At 45.1% G+C, this 20350-nt stretch overlaps 1 protein-coding gene across 2 annotated transcripts in view; it reads left to right on the forward strand.

Moving 5' to 3' along the window:
- Positions 1-20350, forward strand: part of lmbrd1 (LMBR1 domain containing 1) — a 163004-nt gene that overhangs the window by 54076 nt on the left and 88578 nt on the right. For both annotated transcript variants that reach the window (XM_055635037.1, XM_055635038.1), the window contains exons 4-5: positions 3441-3538; positions 16075-16142. In XM_055635037.1, the coding sequence (XP_055491012.1) occupies positions 3441-3538; positions 16075-16142 (166 nt within the window). The remainder of the gene's footprint in view (positions 1-3440; positions 3539-16074; positions 16143-20350) is intronic.

Raw genomic sequence — 20350 nt, forward strand, 5'->3', positions numbered from 1 at the left:
TCCGCACAGGTTTTTAGAACACGACCGGGTATACCATCAGGACCAGGTGCTTTTCGGGGGTTCACCCCTCTGAAGGATTTCCTGACGTCGGCCTCTGTGACTGAGACTGAAATGCCATCACAGCGAATGGGGGATCGGGAAGGCACATCAGTATTCTCCCTGTCAAAGCGTGCGTAAAACGCATTGAGCTCGTCAGGGAGTGATGTTTCACCGACATTCGAGCTGCCTCCTGGTTTCGCCTTGTAGGAGGTGATTGCATTCAGGCCCAGCCACAGCTGCTGAACATCTGTCTCATCCTCCAGTTTGGAGCAGAAGTCCCTTTTGGCCTTTTTGATGGCCTTACCAAGGTCGTATCTGGACTTCATGTAGGCCACTGTATCATCGGACATGAATGCCCTGTGTCTGGACTTTAGAAGAGTGCGGATCTCAAAGTTCATCCAAGGTTTCTGATTGGGAAACACTCGGAAGGTTTTTGTAGGGATGCAGTCCTCCACACATTTCTTTATGAAGTCTGTAACGACTGTGGCGTATTCGTTCAAGGTCTTGGGTCTTGGTGAGACCACACCTGGAGTATTGCGTACAGTTTTGGACCTAATCTGAGGAAGGACATTCTTGCCGTAGAAGGAGTACAGAGAAGATTCACCAGACTGATTCCTGGGATGTCAGGACTTTCATATGAAGAAAGTCTGGATAGTCTCGGCTTGTACTCGCTAGAATTTAGAAGATTGAGGGGGGGATCTTATAGAAACTTACAAAATTCTTAGGCCATTCTTAATGGACAGGCTAGATGCAGGAGGATTGTTCCCGATGTTGGGGAGGTCCAGAACAAGGGGTCACAGTTTAAGGATAAGGGGGAAATCTTTTAGAACCGAGATGAGAAAAACATTTTTCACACAGAGAGTGGCGAATCTGTGGAATCTCTACCACAGAATGTAGGTAAGGCCAGTTCATTGGCTATATTTAAGAGGGAGTTAGATGTGGCCTTGTGGCTAAAGCTATCAGAAGGTATGGAGAGAAGGCAGGTACAGGATACTGAGTTGGATGATCAGCCATGATCATATTGAATGGCGGTGCAGGCTCGAAGGGCCGAATGGCCTACTCCTGCACCTATCTTCTATGTTTCTATTACTCAATTGACCATTTTTGGGATGTGAGCATGATAGGGTAAACATATTGAAGACTGCAGGTACAAAGGCCTATGTTTCAGAATAAAGGAAGTGCTTATAGTACAATTGTATTTATGTCATCTATCTGACAATCTGGAAACTTGCCCAGATGTTCCCTGTTCAAAACAAGCAAATTAAATGCAATCCAGCTAACAACCTCCCATTTAGCCTAAACTCAATTGGTAGCAAAGTGATGGAAGCTGTTGGCAGTACTGTCAAGCAGCATTTACCCTCCAGTAAACCTGCGTATCATTTCTATTTTTTGGCAAGGACCATTTGGCTCCAGACCTCTTAGGTCTTTGTGATACCAACATGGAAAAGAGCTGCTTTCCTGGGGTGATGTGGAACTACTGCCCTTGACATCAAGGCATCATTTCACGGAGTGTGATGTTGAGTAGCCCTGGTAAAACTGTAGCTAACAGGCATCAAGGAGAAAACATTCCAATGGCTGGAGTCAAACAAATGAGGATGGTTATGTCATTAGTAGTAAATCATTCTAGCCCCAGCATATCACTGCTCAACATAGTAGGTATATATATTCAGCTATTTATCACAGATCTTCCATCTTGCAATCTGGGATGGGTACATTCACTGATGATGAGGCAACTTTGTTCTATTCACAACTCTGAAGCAACTGAAGCAGTTCATGCCTGCATACAGGAAAACCTAGATAATATTCAGGCATTGGCTGAAAAGTAGCTAGTGAAGAGCTGAACCGTAGTTCGTAATATTTGTGCCTCAAAGTTACCAGACAGTGCAGATGACCCTACAGGCGGGCTGGATCACGAACAATGACATGATGGTGTACAGGAAGGAGATAGAGAACTTAATAACATGATATCAGTACAACTTCCGCCTCAATGATTCAATTATACTTTATTGTCACATGTACCCAAGTACAGTGAGATTCTTTGTTCTTGCTTATAATCCGGTAAAATCATACAACAGACCTTACCTGGACAGTACAAAAAGTTCATTGAACACTTGCCTCTTCATAGCGGTGAACCAGTCCTGTCGCAGCATGTAGTCACGGGCACCGCACCGGTCCACCCTCTGTTCTTGGCATCAGCAAAGTCACTGCCCCATTCACCTGTTGCAGATGTTGGACATTGTCTATTGATCTGATGTGCCACAAAGCTGAGAACAATATTCTGCACTCTGTATCGTTCCCTTTTCTGATCTGATTGGATTGCATATAAAACAAAGCTTTTGCAGTGACAATAATAAATCTAAACCATTGACCATTTCCATAAGAGGTCCAGCTATCTTGACTGTCCAAGGTATTACCATTTTCATGTCTCCAACCATCCACGTATTTGAGTTTTTATTAACCAGAAACTTAACTGATGAGGCAAATATTAGGTCCACAAGAACAGGTCAGAGATGGGGTATTCTGTGCCTGTGCCCATCCAAAGCCTTTTCAACAGGCATAAGGTTTTCAGGAGTGTAATGGAACACCCCTGATTTGCTTGGACAAGTACAGACCCAACAAGACTTGAGAAACTTTGATACCATCTGGGATTGATTAGATCCCCACCCATCAATGTCAACATCCATCAGTTCCATGACTGAAGCATGATGGCAACAGTGTATCCCATCTACAGAACACACGATAATTACTTTCAGTGACTGCCTGTGTACTTTTCCACCAAGAAGTACAAGTTCGGGTCCATGAGGACACCACCACCTGCAGGTCCCTCTCCAACTCGCACACCATGTGACGTGGAAATATATCACACATCTTTAATCATCATTGGGTCCAATTCCTCGAACTTCAGCAGTACCTTCAAAATGACTGCAACTAATCAAGAATGTGGCTGACCATGATCATATTGATGTCAGTTATGAATGAAAATAATAATATAATTACTGGCCTGACCAACTTTGTTTAGACCCTGGAAAATGAACAAAATGGGTCAAAAAGAGACAGAATATTGTTTCCTTCTCCAACGGAAATTTCTTATAAACAAGCCTTAGTTTTAGTTTTGAATGTAATTACGATGTAATATAATACATTTGTTATCTATTTTACATGTTTAAATGAAGTGGATTGAGGGATAATGTTTGCTGAAACCACTCAGAGTTCTTCTGCTTTCCTTTGAAAAATCTAACTTAAAAACATTGATTAATCGTATTAATCAGATTAATTGTAAACCAATGAAAAGGTTGGTGATATTCAAAAGATCACATGGAGGCAAAGCAGCCTCTGTACCGTGCACATTATTTTTTTAGTTTCTGCAGATTAATTTTGTATCTCCTTTTCTCTCCTAACAGCCTTGTATTCCATCATTCTTTTCTGTGTCTTCCTGTGGATCCCGTTTGTCTACTTCTACTATGAGGAGAAGGAGGATATTGATCCGAACAAATGCTCAGTAAGTTCTTCCGAAATATATGAAATATTGTACATGGTTTTATCAGAGGTAGACTGCAATTTTCTGTAGTACAAGGATGATTAAGGGCTTAACATTTTCAATGTATTTCATAGCTTTGGCAGTGAGAAAGTTTTGGGTTTTTTTGAGAAAGGTACTGGAAACCAGGAGATATTCCCTTAATATCAAAGACATGCCACAAGAAAAATAGGAGACAATATTCCATATGTGAACAGCCAGTTGTCGTGGTGTATATTGGCACCAACGATATAGGTAAAAGAAGGGATGAGGTCCTACAAGGTGAATTTAGGGAGCTAGGAGATAAAATTAAAAGTAGGACTTCAAAGGTAATAATCTCTGGATTACTACCAGTGCCACGGGCTAGGAGGATATTGGAGGATATTGCAGATGAATAGGTGGCTTGAAAAATGGTGCAAGGGGGAGGGATTCAAATTTCTAGGGCATTGGAACCGGTTCTGGGGGAGGTGGTACCAGTACAAACAGGACGATCAGAAAAACGGCACAAATCGGTGCCGTTTTGGACAAGCTGCTTGAGCACCTCAAGGCCTCACCGCAGCTGCGGGAGCCCCGGACTTTAAATTTTTCCACGCTGGCTGTGGAACTCCCGACCCAACTAAGGATCCCAGGTACGGTACCTGGAGACCCCGGGGTGACCCCCAGAGCCGACGGGCTGGATCTTCCAGGAACAACGGAGCTGGAGCTGCCGACTTTGAGGGAACCCCCCCCCGTTCGTTACGGAGCTGTAGCTGCAGACTGTGAGGGATTACCCGTTCCAGCGCAGGTCCGCAGAAACAGCAGGTACAGCAAGTACAGTACCTGGAAACAAAGGGGAAGCCTCCATTGTGTCCGGAAACGAGGCCGACGGGCAGGACCAGGTCAGAATGAAGCGCATGGGACTTCGGACCCCTCTCCCTACTATCCTACTGGCCAACGTACATTCGCTTGAAAACAAAGCGGAGGACATAAGGGCAAGACTGCTTTATCAAAGGGAGCAGAGGGAATGCTCTGTGTTCTGTTTCACAGAGTCATGGCTCACCCCCACCTCCCCAGACTCAGCGGTCCATCCACCGTATGGACCGTACCCTGTCATCTGGGAAAGGGAGAGGAGGGGGCGTCTGCCTCATGGTCAACTCTGCGTGGTGTTCAGACGTGGCAGTCCTTTCCAACTCCTGCTCTCCACACCTCGAACATCTGGCGGTGAAGTGCCGTCCCTTCTACCTCCCAAGGGAATTCACCTCCATTATCCTGACCGCGGTCTAGATCCCACCCCAGGCAGATGTCCGTCTGGCACTGGAGGAGCTGTACGCCGTGGTCAACAAACACCAGACGTCTTACCCCGAGGCATTTACCACCATTGCTGGGGACTTCAATAAGGCAAACCTCAAGAAATCCCTCCCTAACTTCCACCAACATGTCTCCTGCTGCACCAGAGGACCTAACACCCTCGACCACTGCTACACCACCATCAAGAATGCCTATCGTTCTATCCCTCGCCCTCACTTCGGTAAATCCGACCATACCGCGGTGCTGCTTCTTCCTGCCTACAGGCAGCAATTGAAGAGCGCACCCCCAGAAGTGAGGACAGTACAGAGCTGGTTGGGGGGGGGGGGGGGGGGGCAGAGGAACAACTCCAGGACTGTTTGGAGTCTGTAGACTGTACAATGTTCAAGGACTCGGCAACGGACTTGAACGAATACGCCACAGTCGTTACAGACTTCATAAAGAAATGTGTGCAGGACTGCATCCTTACAAAAACCTTCCGAGTCTTTCCCAATCAGAAACCTTGGATGAACTTTGAGATCCGCACTCTTCTGAAGTCCAGACACAGGGCATTCACTTCCAATGATACCGTGGCCTACATGAAGTCCAGATACGACCTTGGTAGGGCCATCAAAAAGGCCAAAAGGGACTTCTGCTCCAAACTGGAGGATGAAACAGATGTTCGGGGCGAAACCAGGAGGCAGCTCGAATGTCGGCGAAACATCACTCCCTGACGAGCTCCATGCGTTTTACGCACGCTTTGATAGGGAGAATACTGATGTGCCTTCCCGAGCCCCCATTCGCTGTGATGGTATTTCTGTCTCAGTCAATGGGCTCCCGCAAGGGTCAGTCTTAGCCCTAACCCTGTTCAACCTTTACACAAATGACCTACCCACCACCAAATCCCGCAAATTCATCTATGCAGATGACATCTGTTTGGCCTTCCAAGCACCAGATTTTGGTACATTGGAACAGGTGTTCAATGAAGACCTTACTAAACTGGACAAGTACTGCAAAACCTGGCGCCTAAAACCAAGCCCAGAAAAAACGGTCTCCAGTGTGTTACACCTCCATAATGCAGAAGCCCCAAGAGAACCAAACATCTATCTGAGCAGGACCAAACTGAAGTATGCCCCCACTCCAACCTACCTCGGAGTGACCCTTGTCAGGACCCTATCCTTCAAGGAACATCTCAAAAGAACAGCAGCTAAGGTGAAGTCCAGAAGCAATCTCCTCAGTAATCTCCCAAGGAAGCAGTGGACGACGCTGAATAGATTCAGAACTGGACATGGCCCCTGCTTGGCCAGCCTTCTCAAATGGGGCAGCAGTCCAACCCCATGGTGTGCTTGTGGAGAGCAGCAAACAATGCAACACATCATTGAAGCATGCCCTCAACAAAGACTCAAAGGAGGACGTCACCCTTCATACAGCAAATCAAGAGGCAACTGCTTGGCTAAAGGACTTTGCATTCGCTAAATAGTCTCAGTCAGAGGCCAACGTCAGGAAATCCTTCAGAGGAGTGAACCCCCGAAAAGCACCTGGACCTGATGGTATACCCGGTCGTGTTCTAAAAACCTGTGTAAACCAACTGGCTGGAGTTTTTACGGACATTTTCAACCTCTCACTTCTGAGGTCTGAGGTCCCCACCTGCTTTAAAAGGGCATCAATTATACCGGTGCCCAAGAAGAGTAAGGTGACGTGCCTCAATGACTATCGACCAGTGGTACTAACGCCGGTGGTGATGAAGTGCTTTGAGAGGCTGATCATGGAGCAAATCAACTCCTACGTCGACAAAAACCTGGACCCACTGCAGTTCGCTTATGGCCACAACAGGTCAACGGTGGATGCGATCTCGCTGGTCCTCCACTCCGCTCTGGACCACTTGGACAACAAAAACTCATATGTCAGGCTGTTATTCATTGATTACAGCTCGGCATTTAACACAATCATCCCCTCCAAGCTGGTTACCAAACTCGCAGAACTGGGTCTCTGTGCATCCCTCTGCAATTGGATCCTCGACTTCCTCATTCACAGACCACAGTCTGTTCGTATTGGTGGAAATGTGTCAGCCTCGATAACAATCAGCACGGGAGCACCTCAAGGCTGTGTGCTCAGCCCCCTGCTATACTCACTCCATACTCATGACTGCTTAGCCAATCACAGTGCGAACTCCATCATTAAGTTCGCTGACGACACCACTGTTTTGGGGCGTATCACTGATGGGGATGAGTCAGAGTATAGAGAAGAGATCGAGCAACTGTCCATATGGTGCCAACGCAATAACCTGGCCGTCAACACCAGCAAAATCAAGGAACTGATTGTGGACTTCGGAAGGAGTAGGAGGGGGACCCACGGCCCCATTTATATCAATGGGTCGATGGTTGAAAGGATCAAGAGCTTCAAATTCCTGGGCGTGCACATCTCTGAAGATCTTTCCTGGTCCGAGAACACCAATGCAATTATCAAGAAAGCTCATCAGCTCCTCTACTTCCTGAGAAGATTACGGGGAGTCTGTTTGTCAAGGAAGACTCTCTCTAACTTCTACAGGTGCACGGTAGAGAGCATGCTGACCGGTTGCATCGTGGCTTGGTTCGGCAATTTGAGCGCCCTGGAGAGGAAAATACTACAAAAAGTAGTAAACACCGCCCTGTCCATCATCGGCTCTGACCTTCCTTCCATCGAGGGGATTTATCGCAGTCGCTGCCTCAAAAAGGCTGGCAGTATCATCAAAGACCCATATCATCCTGGCCACACACTCATCTCCCTGCTATCTTCAGGTGGAAGGTACAGGATCCTGAAGACTGCAACAACCAGGTTGAGGAATAGCTACTTCTCAACAGCCATCAGGCTATTAAACCTGGCTCGGACAAAACTCTGATTATTAATAACCATTTTCTGTTATTTGCACTTTATCAGTTTATTTATTCATGTGTGTATATATTTATATCATGGTATATGGACACCTATCTGTTTTGTAGTAAACCTCATCAGCCTCATCAGCAACAACGATGAGCTGGCCTACAGGGAGGAGGTCCAGCACTTAGCAGCATGGTGCGCTGACAACAACCTGGCCCTTAACTCCAAGGAGACCAAGGAGCTCATTGTAGACTTCAGGAAGTCCAGAGGCGGCACGCCCCCATCCACATTAACGGGACGGAGGTGAAACGTGTTTCTAGCTTCAGGTTCCTGGGAGTCAACATCTCCGATGACCTCTCTTGGACCCACAATACCTCTACTCTGATCAAAAAGGCTCATCAGCGTCTCTTCTTCCTGAGGAGACTGAAGAAGGTCCATCTGTCTCCTCAGACCCTGGTGAACTTCTACCGCTGCACCATCGAGAGCATCCTTACCAACTACATCACAGTATGGTATGGCAACTGCTCTGTCTCCGACTGGAAGGCATTGCAGAGGGTGGTGAAAATTGCCCAACGCATCACCGGTTCCACGCTCCCCTCCATTGAGTCTGTCCAAAGCAAGCGTTGTCTGCGGAGGGCGCTCAGCATCGCCAAGGACTGCTCTCACCTCAACCATGGACTGTTTACCCTCCTACCATCCGGGAGGCGCTACAGGTCTCTCTGTTGCCAAACCAGCAGGTCGAGGAACAGCTTCTTTCCGGCGGCTGTCACTCTACTCAACAACGTACCTCAGTGACTGCCAATCACCACCCCCCCCGGACACTTATTATTATTTATTCAAATCGTTTGCTATGTCGCTCTTCCAGGGAGATGCTAAATGCATTTCGTTGTCTCTGTACTGTACACTGACAATGACAATTAAAATTGAATCTGAATCTGAATGTTCTGTGTGCTGAAGCAAAGCAAGAATGTAATTGTCCTATACAGGGACACATGACAATAAACTCACTTGAACTTGAACGGTCTGCACCTGGGCTGGAATGGAACCAATGTCCTTGGGGGAGTGTTTGCTAGTGCTGTCGGGGAGGATTTAAACTAATGTGGCAGGGCGATGGGTGCAAGAGCAGAGAGGCAGAGGGGTGTAAAATGAGGGTAGAAGCAATAGGTAGCAAGGTGAAAAGTAAAAGTGGCAGGCAGACAAATCCAGGGCAAAAATCAAAAAGGGCCACTTTTCAACATAATTGTATAAGGGGTAAGAGTGTTGTAAAAACAAGCCTGAAGGCTTTGTATCTTAATGCAAGGAGCATTCGTAATAAGGTGGATGAGTTGAATGTGCAGATAGTTATTAATGAATATGATATAGTTGGGATCACGGAGACATGGCTCCAGGGTGACCAAGGCTGGGAGCTGAACATCCAGGGATATTCAATATTCAGGAGGGATAGACAGAAAGGAAAAGGAGGCGGGGTAGCGTTGCTGGTTAGAGAGGAGATTAACGCAATAGAAAGGAAGGACATTAGCTTGGAGGATGTGGAATCGATATGGGTAGAGCTGCGAAACACTAAGGGGCAGAAAACGCTAGTGGGAGTTGTGTACCGGCCACCTAACAGTAGTAGTGGAGTTGGGGATGGCATCAAACAGGAAATTAGAAAATGCGTGCAACAAAAGTAAAACAATTATAATGGGTGACTTCAATCTACATATAGATTGGGTGAATCAATTTGGCAGGGGTGCTGAGGAAGAGGATTTCTTGGAATGTATGCGGGATAGTTTTCTAAACCAACATGTAGAGGAAACAACGAGAGAGCAGGCTATTCTAGACTGGGTATTGAGTAATGAGGAAGGGTTAGTTAGCAGTCTTGTTGTGGGTGGCCCCTTGGGCAAGAGTGACCATAATTTGGTTGAGTTCTTCATTAGGATGGAGAGTGACATTGTTAATTCAGAAACAAGGGTCCTGAACTTAAAGAAAGTTGACTTTGACGGTATGAGACGTGAATTGGCCAAGATAGACTGGCAAATGATTCTAAAAGGGTTGACGGTGGATATGCAATGGAAAGCATTTAGAAACTGCATGGATGAACTACAACAATTGTTCATTCCAGTTTGGCAAAAGAATAAATCAGAAGGTAGTGCATCCGTGGATAACAAGGGAAATCAGGGATAGTATCAAAACAAAAGATGAAGCGTACAAATTAGCCAGAACAAGCAGCCTACCAGAGGACTGGGAGAAATTCAGAGTCCAGCAGAGGAGGACAAAGGGCTTAATTAGGAAAGGGAAAATAGATTATGAAAGAAAACTGGCAGGGAACATAAAAACTGACTGCAAAAGATTTTATAGATATGTGAAGAGGAAAAGATTAGTTAAAACAAATGTAGGCCCCTAGCAGTCAGAAACAGACGAATTGATCATGGGGAACAAGGATATGGCAGACCAATTGAATAACTACTTTGGTTCTGTCTTCACTAAGGAAGACATAAATAATCTGCCGGAAATAGCAGGGGACCGGGGGTTAAATGAGATGAAGGAACTGAGTGAAATCCAGGTTAGCCGGGAAGTGGTGTTAGGTAAATTGAATGGATTAAAGGCCGATAAATACCCAGGGCCAGATAAGTTGCATCCCAGAGTACTTAAGGAAGAAGCTGCAAAAATAGTGGATGCATTAGTGATAATTTTTCAAAACTCTTTAGATTCTGGAGTAGTTCCTGAGGACTGGAGGGTAGCTAATGTAACCCCACTTTTTAAAAAGGGAGGGAGAGAGAAAACGGGGAATTACAGACCAGTTAATCTAACATCGGTGGTGGGGAAAATTCTGGAGTCAGTTATTAAAGATGGGTTAGCAACACATTTGGAAAGTGGTGAAACCATTGGACAAAGTCAGCATGGATTTATGAAAGGTAAATCATGTCTGACGAATCTTATAGAATTTTTTGAGGATGTATCTAGTAAAGTCGATAAGGGAGAACCAGTGGATGTGTTATATCTGGACTTTCAGAAGGCTTTCGACAAGGTCCCACATAAGAGATTAGTATACAAACTTAAAGCACACGGTATTGGGGGTTCAGTATTGATGTGGATAGAGAACTGGCTGGCAGACAGGAAGCAAAGAGTAGGAGTAAGCGGGTCCTTTTCAGAATGACAGGCAGTGACTAGTGGGGTACCGCAAGGCTCAGTCTTTGGACCCCAGCTATTTACAATATATATTAATGATCTGGATGAGGGAATTGAATGCAACATCTCCAAGTTTGCGGATGACACGAAGCTGCGGGGCAGTGTTAGCTGTGAGGAGGATGCTAGGAGGCTGCAAGGTGACTTGGATAGGTTGAGTGAGTGGGCAAATGCATGGCAGATGCAGTGTAATGTGGATAAATGTGAGGTTATCCACTTTGCTGGCAAAAACAGGAAAGTAGACTATTATCTGAATGGTGGCCGATTAGGAAAAGGGGAGATACAACGAGACCTGGGTGTCATGGTACACCAGTCATTGAAAGTAGGAATGCAGGTGCAGCAGGCAGTGAAGAAAGCAAATGGTATGTCAGCATTCATAGCAAAAGGATTTGAGTAGAAGAGCAGGGAGGTTCTACTGCAGTTGTACAGGGTCTTGGTGAGACCACACCTGGAGTATTGCGTACAATTTTGGTCTCCCAATCTGAGAAAAGACATTCTTGCCATAGAGGGAGTACAGAGAAGGTTCACCGGACTGATTCCTGGGATGGCAGGACTTTCATATGAAGAAAGACTGGATAGACTTGGCTTGTACACGCTAGAATTCAGAAGATTGAGAGGAGATCTTATAGAAACTTACAAAATTCTTAAGGGGTTGGACAGGCTAGATGCAGGAAGATTGTTCCCGATGTTGGGGAAGTCCAGAACAATGGGTCACAGTTTAAGAATAAGAGGGAAGTCTTTTAGGACCGAGATGAGAAAATCATTTTTTACACAGAGAGTGCTGAATCTGTGGAATTCTCTGCCACAGAAGGTAGTTGAGGCCAGTTCATTGGCTATATTTAAGAGGGAGTTAGATGTGGCCCTTGTGGCTAAAGGGATCAGGGGGTATGGAGAGAAGGCAGGAATGGGATACTGAGTTGGATGATCAGCCATGATCATATCGAATGGCGGTGCAGGCTCAAAAGGGCCGAATGGCCTATTCCTGCACCTATTTTCTATGTTTCTATGAAAGGTGGTGTAAATATAGAATACTGTTCCACAAAAAAAAAGTACATGCTGGTTCAGTTAATTAATTTCAGATTTTGTTTTGATATATACAGGTGCACAACCTTTTATCCGAAAGCCTTGGGACCAGACACTTTTCGTAATTCAGAATTTTTCGGCTTTCGGAATGGAAGATTTTTAGCGTAGATTTTAACGGCTGACGCAGTGGCAGAGTGCTCGGCTCATATCCGCAAGGTCGCGAGTTTGCGCCTCGATCCCGGCAGTTACTCGATCGCGAGTTTGAGTCTTCAATGTAGTTTTTTCTTGCAGAATAGGAGAGAATAGGGAGGGTTAGGCTGGGATCATTCTCTGCGAGATGATCTTAGTGCGGGAGACAAGTGTAGGAGAGGTGTACTGACTGTGTGGGCAGAACTTTGGAAGTGATTGCCCACCATTCTCAAAAGCCGCTGTGTCTCCCTGTCCCTCCAACTCCAGAGGAAGCCGCTCCCCGATGGGCCGCAACGGCGACAAGTGGCAGTTCGCCCACAGCCCGAGCTGCGCCCCCTCATCCGCAACCCGAGTTGGAGCGGGGCTGGGCTAGAGTTGCTGCTGGCTGTGAGTCTCTGGGATCTCCGTGCTTGCAGTGGGCCTGGGGGTCGGTGTCCCGATGAGGGGGCGCAGCTCGGGCTGTGGGCGAACTGCCACTTGTCGCTGTAGCGGCGCATCGGGGAGCGGCTTCTGGTGGTCCTGACGTCTCTCAGCTCCTGTCCAGGGAGGTGGCCGGAGACGTCAGGACCAACAAGAACCCGCTCCCCGATGGGCCGCTACAGCGACAAGTGGCAGTTCGCCCACAGCCCGAGCTGCGCCCCCTCATCCGCAACCCGGGTTCCTCTGGAGTTGGAGCGGGGCTGGGCTAGAGTTGCTGCTGGCTGTGAGTCTCTGGGATCTCCGTGCTTGCAGTCGGGTGTCCCGTTGGTCCTGACGTCTCCGGCCACCCCCTGGAATGGAGCTGAGACTGGGAACTTTACCGCCCTTGCCCCCTCCCTCTGCAACTGCAAACACAACCCCACAGTTCCCAGTCTCAGCTCCTGTACAGGGGGGTGGCCGGAGACGTCACAGCCCGAGCTGCGCCCCCTCATCCGCAACCTCAAGACCAAGACGCACCTTGCACACCATCAGCTTCGGTCCCTACGGGGAGCGTGTTCCTCTGGAATTGGAACGTGGCTGGGCTGCTGCTGGCTGTGGGTCTCTGGGATTTCCGTGCTTGCAGTGGACCTGGGGGCCGGTGTCCCGTTGGTCCTGACGTCTCCGGTGACTGGCACTGGCTCCGACGTGAAGGCAGTGCAAAGCCCCCGCGCCGGTGCAATGGGCGGGGAGCTGGAGAGGGGAGGGAAGGGGTCACACACATGGCCGGGAAGCAGAGGGGTGTAGGTGGGGTGAAACTGAAGGGAGCGACAATTTGCTGCTGCCTGCCCGCTGAGTTAAAAAGTTCCCACGCAAGACTCACGATACACTGTGTATCGTGAGTCTACCGTGGGAACTTTTTAACTCAGCGGGCAGGCAGCAGCAGATTGTAAATTATTAACCCTCCCGCGCAATATACCCTCACCTTCTCTTTTATGAATGGGGATTTAGTTCCCCTTTCTTCGAGGACCGACCGGAGGTTCCGCTGTCACCTCTGCGGGCCGCCCTCGGTGAACGTCTTCAAGGACCTTTCTTCAAGGACCGAAAAAATGTCGCTATTCGGAGCTTTTCGTTATTTGGATCGTCGGATAAAAGGTTGTGCACCTGTAGTACAATTAAAAGCTCTGTTTTGCATGCTGTCCAATGAGATCAGATAATATTATACATAAATACAAACAAATCAAAATCAGGTACAATAGGTAGAGTAAAGGGCCAGATAGAATGCATAATATAGTTTTCATCATTGTAGTGCATCTGTTGTACAGATAAAATATAATGTCCGCAATGGAGTAGAGATGAATCAGGCAGTATCTTGGCTCATGGAAGGGCTGTTCAAAAGCCTGACAACTGAGGGGGAGAAACTTTTTGAATCTCTCCCTGCACTGGAGACCCGACCTTTTCTCGTCGGGTCTCGGGTGTGGTTGAGGCCGCAACGAGGAGCGGCCTCCAACAGGAAGAAGCCGGGGACTCTGGTGCCGACTCACCGTTGCCGTCGCGGAGCTGGCCGAGTCCGGAGTGGGTGGAGCGGTGGAGGAGCGCTGCTGCTGCTGCTGCTGCTGCCGCTGCTGCTACCGGAGAGTCGGAGGCTCCAACGACAGGTCTGCGGACGGCGGCACCGGGAGCCGCGGCTCCCTGGAAGGAGACCGCTTTTCGGGGCTCCTGCAACGGCGAATTCTCCCGCCCGAGTTGCGGGGTTGAAGAGCTCCTGGAGCGGGGCCTACATCGCTGCCCCGCGCGGCTGGAATGGCCGCGGACTCTGCGAGCGCACACCGGGGGCTCCAACACCAGGACCCGGTGTGCGACCTCGCACCACCCGGCGTGGCTTTAATGGCCGCGGGACAGTCGCCATCGCCAGCCGGGGGCTATGACTTTGACTCTGACATCGGGGGGGGGAGAGTGCAGTGGAGAGATAAGTTTATTTGGCCTTCCATCACAGCTATGTGATGGATGTTTATGTAAAAATGTAATTATGTTGTGTCTGGGGTCTATTTGTGTGTAATGCATGGCTGCAGAAACGGCATTTCGTTTGGACCTCCAGGGGTCCAAATGACAATTAAATTGACTCTGACTCTGACTCTCTGAAGGAATCTGGTCTATATGATGGATTGGGCTACATCTACGACTCTCTATATTTTCTTGCAGTCCTTGGCGGAGCAATTCCCAAACCAAGCTGTGATGCGACCCGACAGTATGCTTTCGATGGTGCATCGGTTGAAGTTTGTAAAAAGCATTGGAGACATGCAGATTTTCCTTTGTCTCTTAAGGGAGTAGAGTTGTTGATGTGCCTTCTGGCTTAAATGAATGGATAAAAGGATGTGGCAAGGTGAATGGATGGAATTGTGTTACAGAACAAATGAACAAGTTTGAGGGTGTAAAATAAAATTGCTGACGTTCCTCATACATGATTGGTCTACATTTATTTCTAATAATATTCCATTAATGTTTACATACAACATAGAAGCAGAAATAGGACATTTATCCCATGGGTCAACTTTGCCGTAAAAGTTATTGTGTTTACATCCACGCCACATTACACAAACCTCAAACTTGTTGATTCACTTAATACAAACAAAACTATAAATCTGTCTTGAATATACTCTGCTATTGAGTCTCCAAGAAAATTAGGCATGTCTCCAGCAACTATTACCAACTTCTGAACTAGCACAGTAGAAAGCATTCTATTGGGATGCATCACAATGGTTTGGCAACTGTTCTGCACAAGACCAAAACATTTGTTGTGGATCATGCGACCAGCTTCCATCTGCACCAACTCCATCTACACTTTGTATTACCATGGGACATCAGCCAACATAATCATGGACCAATTACGCCCTGGTCGTTCCTCGTCTCCCTTTGCCTGTTGGGCAGAAGATGCAAAAGCCTGAAAGCACATACCACCAGATTTAGGAATAGCTTTTTATTATGTTTGCAGATACTGATGGTCCCCTCATAATCTAAGGGTGTAGTTCCCATCTGCCAATCTACTTCATTATGGTCCTTGCACTTTTTTTGATCTGCACTTTGTAACTGTAGTCTTTCCATAGCAGTTGGACATGATACTCTGGGATTGTTATGAGATGTTTACATCAGCTGCATCAATGTGAGGTTATCCTGTGCATCAGAATGACTTCTGCTCGGTATTTGAGGAGTGTTGTCTTTCAGTTGGCAAAGGACATGTCTCCTTGATGATGACGCTAAAATCAATTCTTCAATGGAGCTAATCTGAGCTATAAAAATGCAGATATCTGCAATTGTCTACATTCTTAATTAATATGTAAATTGTGAAGGAATGTGATGTGATAGGGAATGGAATAGAAATAAAAATTATGCTGTACAAAAAACACATAAAATTTAAAAAATATTCAGTCGACCTGGAAGCCTCTTTAGAAAGTAAAAATGTTCATGTTTCTGCTCGTTGAACCTTTCCTTTTAAATAGTGTTTTTAAAGCAAAATGCTGAATTTAAGGATGTTGCATGCTCTCTACATCTATAAATAAAATTGTGTTTCTATACATCCCACTGTTATGGTCATTGTAACACTCTTACTGTCATTGTTGTGCTTCTTGCAGCAAGTGAAGAATGCACTGAAGTATACTCTGGGATTTGTGTTTGTCTGCTCCATTCTTCTCTTAATTGGGTAAGTTTTTTTACAATAAAGGTCAAAATATGCGACATGGAGCAATGTGTATTCATGTTTGGAATGATAAATTGTTGTCTAAATAGGTATGAAATCATAGAGTTTTCAACATAGTAACAGGCACTTCAGCCTAAAAACTCATTTATAAATTTCCATTTCATAGCACTCAGCCCATAGCTATTTAAGTCATGGTATTTCACATGTTCCCCTAAATACTCTCAAATGTTGATTGTGTATTTCTATAGCTCCCTGAGCATCTGGATAAAAAAGTTATTTTCAAATCCTCTCTTAATCTCCCGTTCTTTATGTTAAATCTATTATCTCGGGTTGTAGACACCTTCCCTGGAGGAAATAATGTTGCTCTTCACCCTGTATCCCTTATAATTTGTATTCTTCAAGCCTAATGCAGCTTTCTCTGCTCAATGGAAAACAAATCCACCCAATCCAGTCTCTCCTCATTGCTTAAAGACTCCATCATGGCAACATACCAATGAATCTCCTCTGCAGTGTTCTATAATTTTTCCAGTTTTTTCCTCATCACAGAAATAAAATTTACGTTCCTGTCACATCTCAGCAGGCAAAACTAATAAACTTTTGTGTAGAAACAAAGAACTGTAGATGCAGGTTTACAAAGAAAGACACAAAGTGCTGGAGTACCTCAGCAGGTCAGGCAGCATCCCTGGAGAAAGTGAATTAGTGACATTTCAGGTTCTTTAAACTATTCAGCTTTTGTGCACTCTTTTGTGTATTTGGTATTGCCTGTGCTCACATTTGAAATGCAGAATATGGATTATGCACAGGTTGATAAGAGTTGGTTTTGGCATCATGTTCAGCACAGATATTGTGGGTCAAAGAGCTTGTCCTTGTGCTGCGCTGTTCTATGTTTGGACAATGCCAAACAGTGCAATAGAGAAATGCTCTATTTGGAAATATTGAGCTAAAAGACCCAAGGATGCAAAACAAGAAACAAGCTATTTGCTGAAAAATGTCATTAATTTTATCTAAGAATAGAAATACAGAAAGTAAATAATTCAAATCATAGGCGAACTGGAAAAAATGTTAACTCATGCTGGAGTAATTGAGCGGGACAGGCAGCATCTCTGGAGAGAAGGAATGGGTGACGTTTCGGGTCGAGACCCTTCTTCAGACCTGAAACGTCACCCATTCCTTTTCTCCAGAGATGCTGCTTGTCCCGCTCAGTTACTCCAGCAGTTTGTGTCTACCTTTGAGTTAAAACAGCATTGGCAGTTCTTTCTTGCGCACACACACACACACACACACACACACACACACACACACACACACACACACACACACACACACACACACACACACACACACACACACACACACACACACACACACACACACACACACATTACTGCAGACTCAGTGGGTGAGGCAGCATCTCTTAAAATGAAGGTAGACACAAATGCTGGAGTAACTCAGCGGGTTAGGCAGCATCTCTTAAATCGAGGTTAGCCACAAATGCTGGAGTAACTCAGCGGGTGAGGCAGCATCTCTTAAATCGAAGATAGACACAAAATGCTGGTGTAACTCAGTGGGTGAGAGATTTAAAGCAGCATCTGCATTTCTCAATACATACATACATACATACATACACACACACTTACACACACACACACCCCACACACACCTGCCTCAGTTACATATCGCCATTCCAAAATAGCTGCAGAATATATATGATAACATTAGAAAATATGGTGCTTTTTATCTTGTTTGGAGACAGACAGAAAACGTCCAGATTCAAGTTCGGGCTTAAGTACTTCATCACATTCAATAGAGCAACTTTATCTAGTGAGGCAAGAAGATTTTTTGTCATCCATCTGTTCTTGCAAACCTTGATTAATGGCTGCTGCCAGGTTACATTTTTTACATAATCTGCGTACTGGTGTACTACATCTATCTTTTAATAAAGTTATTATACAAACATCTCTGTGCTAATTTTGATGTGATAATTAGTCATTAATTTTCTAATAAATGATCATTGGTATAATTAGAATTTTTACTTTACTTTTAATGACCTCTGACTGCCATAAGACTGCTTTCACTCTGTATGATCTTCCAGTGAGATACTATGCTGGAATTCACTATTGCCAGGAAAAGTTGAGGTGAATTGCATGGCTATATTTAAGTGAAAGTCACAAAGTAGAAAGGAATGAAAGAGATTGAGTGGGATGAGTGGAGCTTATCATTGGCATTAATCATTCGGCATGTTCTTGCAATGTCATTCTATTACAGAGGCAGATGTAGTGAATGGAAATGATGATTGGAAAAAGATAAAGGAAAAATCTGGATTCCTGATTGAAACATAAGTCTTGAAAATATTCTCAATGTATGAACATTGAATTGAGAAATTGAAATTTCTAAGGATCTATCCATGGCTAACGCTGATCAAGGTTAGAATGTTAAAAGAAGAGGCTGGATATGCAAGGAGTATTATGAATGAAGATTGTGAGCTGTTTAGGAACCAAGTTTAGAAAGAATCTAATTAACGGAAAATTGAAAGGGGAGGAAACAAATGAGTAATTTAACAAGAATTATAAAGACTTACAATTAGAAAAAAAAAGAGAGTTGAAAACATACATGTGGGCCCCACATTTGAGGCAATGGCAGGAAGATTAAATGAGGAATTGCACAAGTGAATGGGTTATTAAGCAGTTAGTTTGCTTCTGTCCTCAATACAGAAGACAACAGAAATGAAGAGGAATAAAATGTTTATTGATGGTGAAAAAGTTTTAAGTAATATATCTGAAGGGAAAGTGCTGGATAAATTGAAATGATGTGTGCTCCACCAAATTCCCTTGACCTGATGGCGTGCATTCCAAGGTTTTAAATTAGGATGTTGCAGAGATAGTGGTTACATCAGAAATGATATTACTTGATTCTCTAGACTCTGTAAAGTAGAAAATGTAATACTGCTATTTAAGACAGGAGTGAGAGAGAAAATAGAGAACTGCAGAACTTTAAAGATCACATTTAGACAATAGGTGCAGGAGTAGGCCATTCGGTCTTTCGAGCCAGCACCGTAATCCAATGTGATCATGGCTGATCATCCACAATCAGTACTCCCGTTCTCCCCGTATCCCTTGACGCCGCTAAAAGATAGCTCTATCTAACTCTGTCCTGAAAGCATCAAGAGAACCGACCTTCATCGCCCTCTGAAGCAGAGAATTCCACAGACTTACAACTCTCTGTGTGAAAAAGTATTTCCTCATCTCCTTTCTAAATGGCTTACCTCTTATTCTTAAACTGTGGCCTCTGGTTCTGGACTCCCCCAACATCGTGAACACGTTTCCTGCCTCTAGCGTGTCCAAACCTTTAATAATCTTGTGTTTCAATAAGATTCCCTCTCATCCTTCTAAATTCCAGAGTACACAAGCCCAGCCACTCCATTCTATCAACATATGCCAGTCCCGCCATCCCGGGAATTAACCTTGTGAACCTATGCTGCAATCCCTCAATAGGAAGAATGTCCTTCCTCAAATTTGGAGATCAGTACTTCAGGTGTGGTCTCACTTGGGCCCTGTAACAACTCCTCTTGTTATGAAGGCCAACATGCCATTCACTTTCTTCACTGCCTGCTCTACCTGCATGCTTACTTTCAGAGACTGATGAACAAAGACCCCCAGAATGCTGAGGTCCGTTATTAACAATGTGGTAGCGGGGCACTTGTAATTACAATTATAGATAGGCAGTGTTAGCATGGTTTTATGAAAGAAAGATATATTTTGACAGATTTTGTAGGTTTCTTTTGAGGATGTTCCTGGTAGGGTAAATGAATGAAAACCACTAACAATTTTAGTGCAAATCAAGGGTTGGTTAAAGACGAGGAAAAATAATGGAAGATATCAATAATTTTTAAGTTAACCTGGTAATATTTCATACTGTTACCAATGATGTGACAGGGCAATGAGCCTAGTCATTATCAGTTTAGAATTCATATTAATAATGTTGGTGAAAAGACAGGTTAGAGCGGACTGTGCTCTTGACATTGAAAGGAAATGAAATTCTAATTTTTATAGGTATTAAAGTTATGTAATGAAATGTTGCAAGTAACTGCTGATCCTTAACTAGGTCATTAACTTTGGCATTGAATTTTCAAGGCTTTTTTTAGATGACATGATCAGGCAGCTGAGGATAGTAACATCTAAAATTTATGTTAAAGGCATGGAGGTACAAATTGC

The sequence above is a fragment of the Leucoraja erinacea genome, chromosome 5, assembly GCF_028641065.1.
Source record: "Leucoraja erinacea ecotype New England chromosome 5, Leri_hhj_1, whole genome shotgun sequence".
In the NCBI taxonomy this organism is placed as follows: Eukaryota; Metazoa; Chordata; class Chondrichthyes; order Rajiformes; family Rajidae; genus Leucoraja; species Leucoraja erinaceus.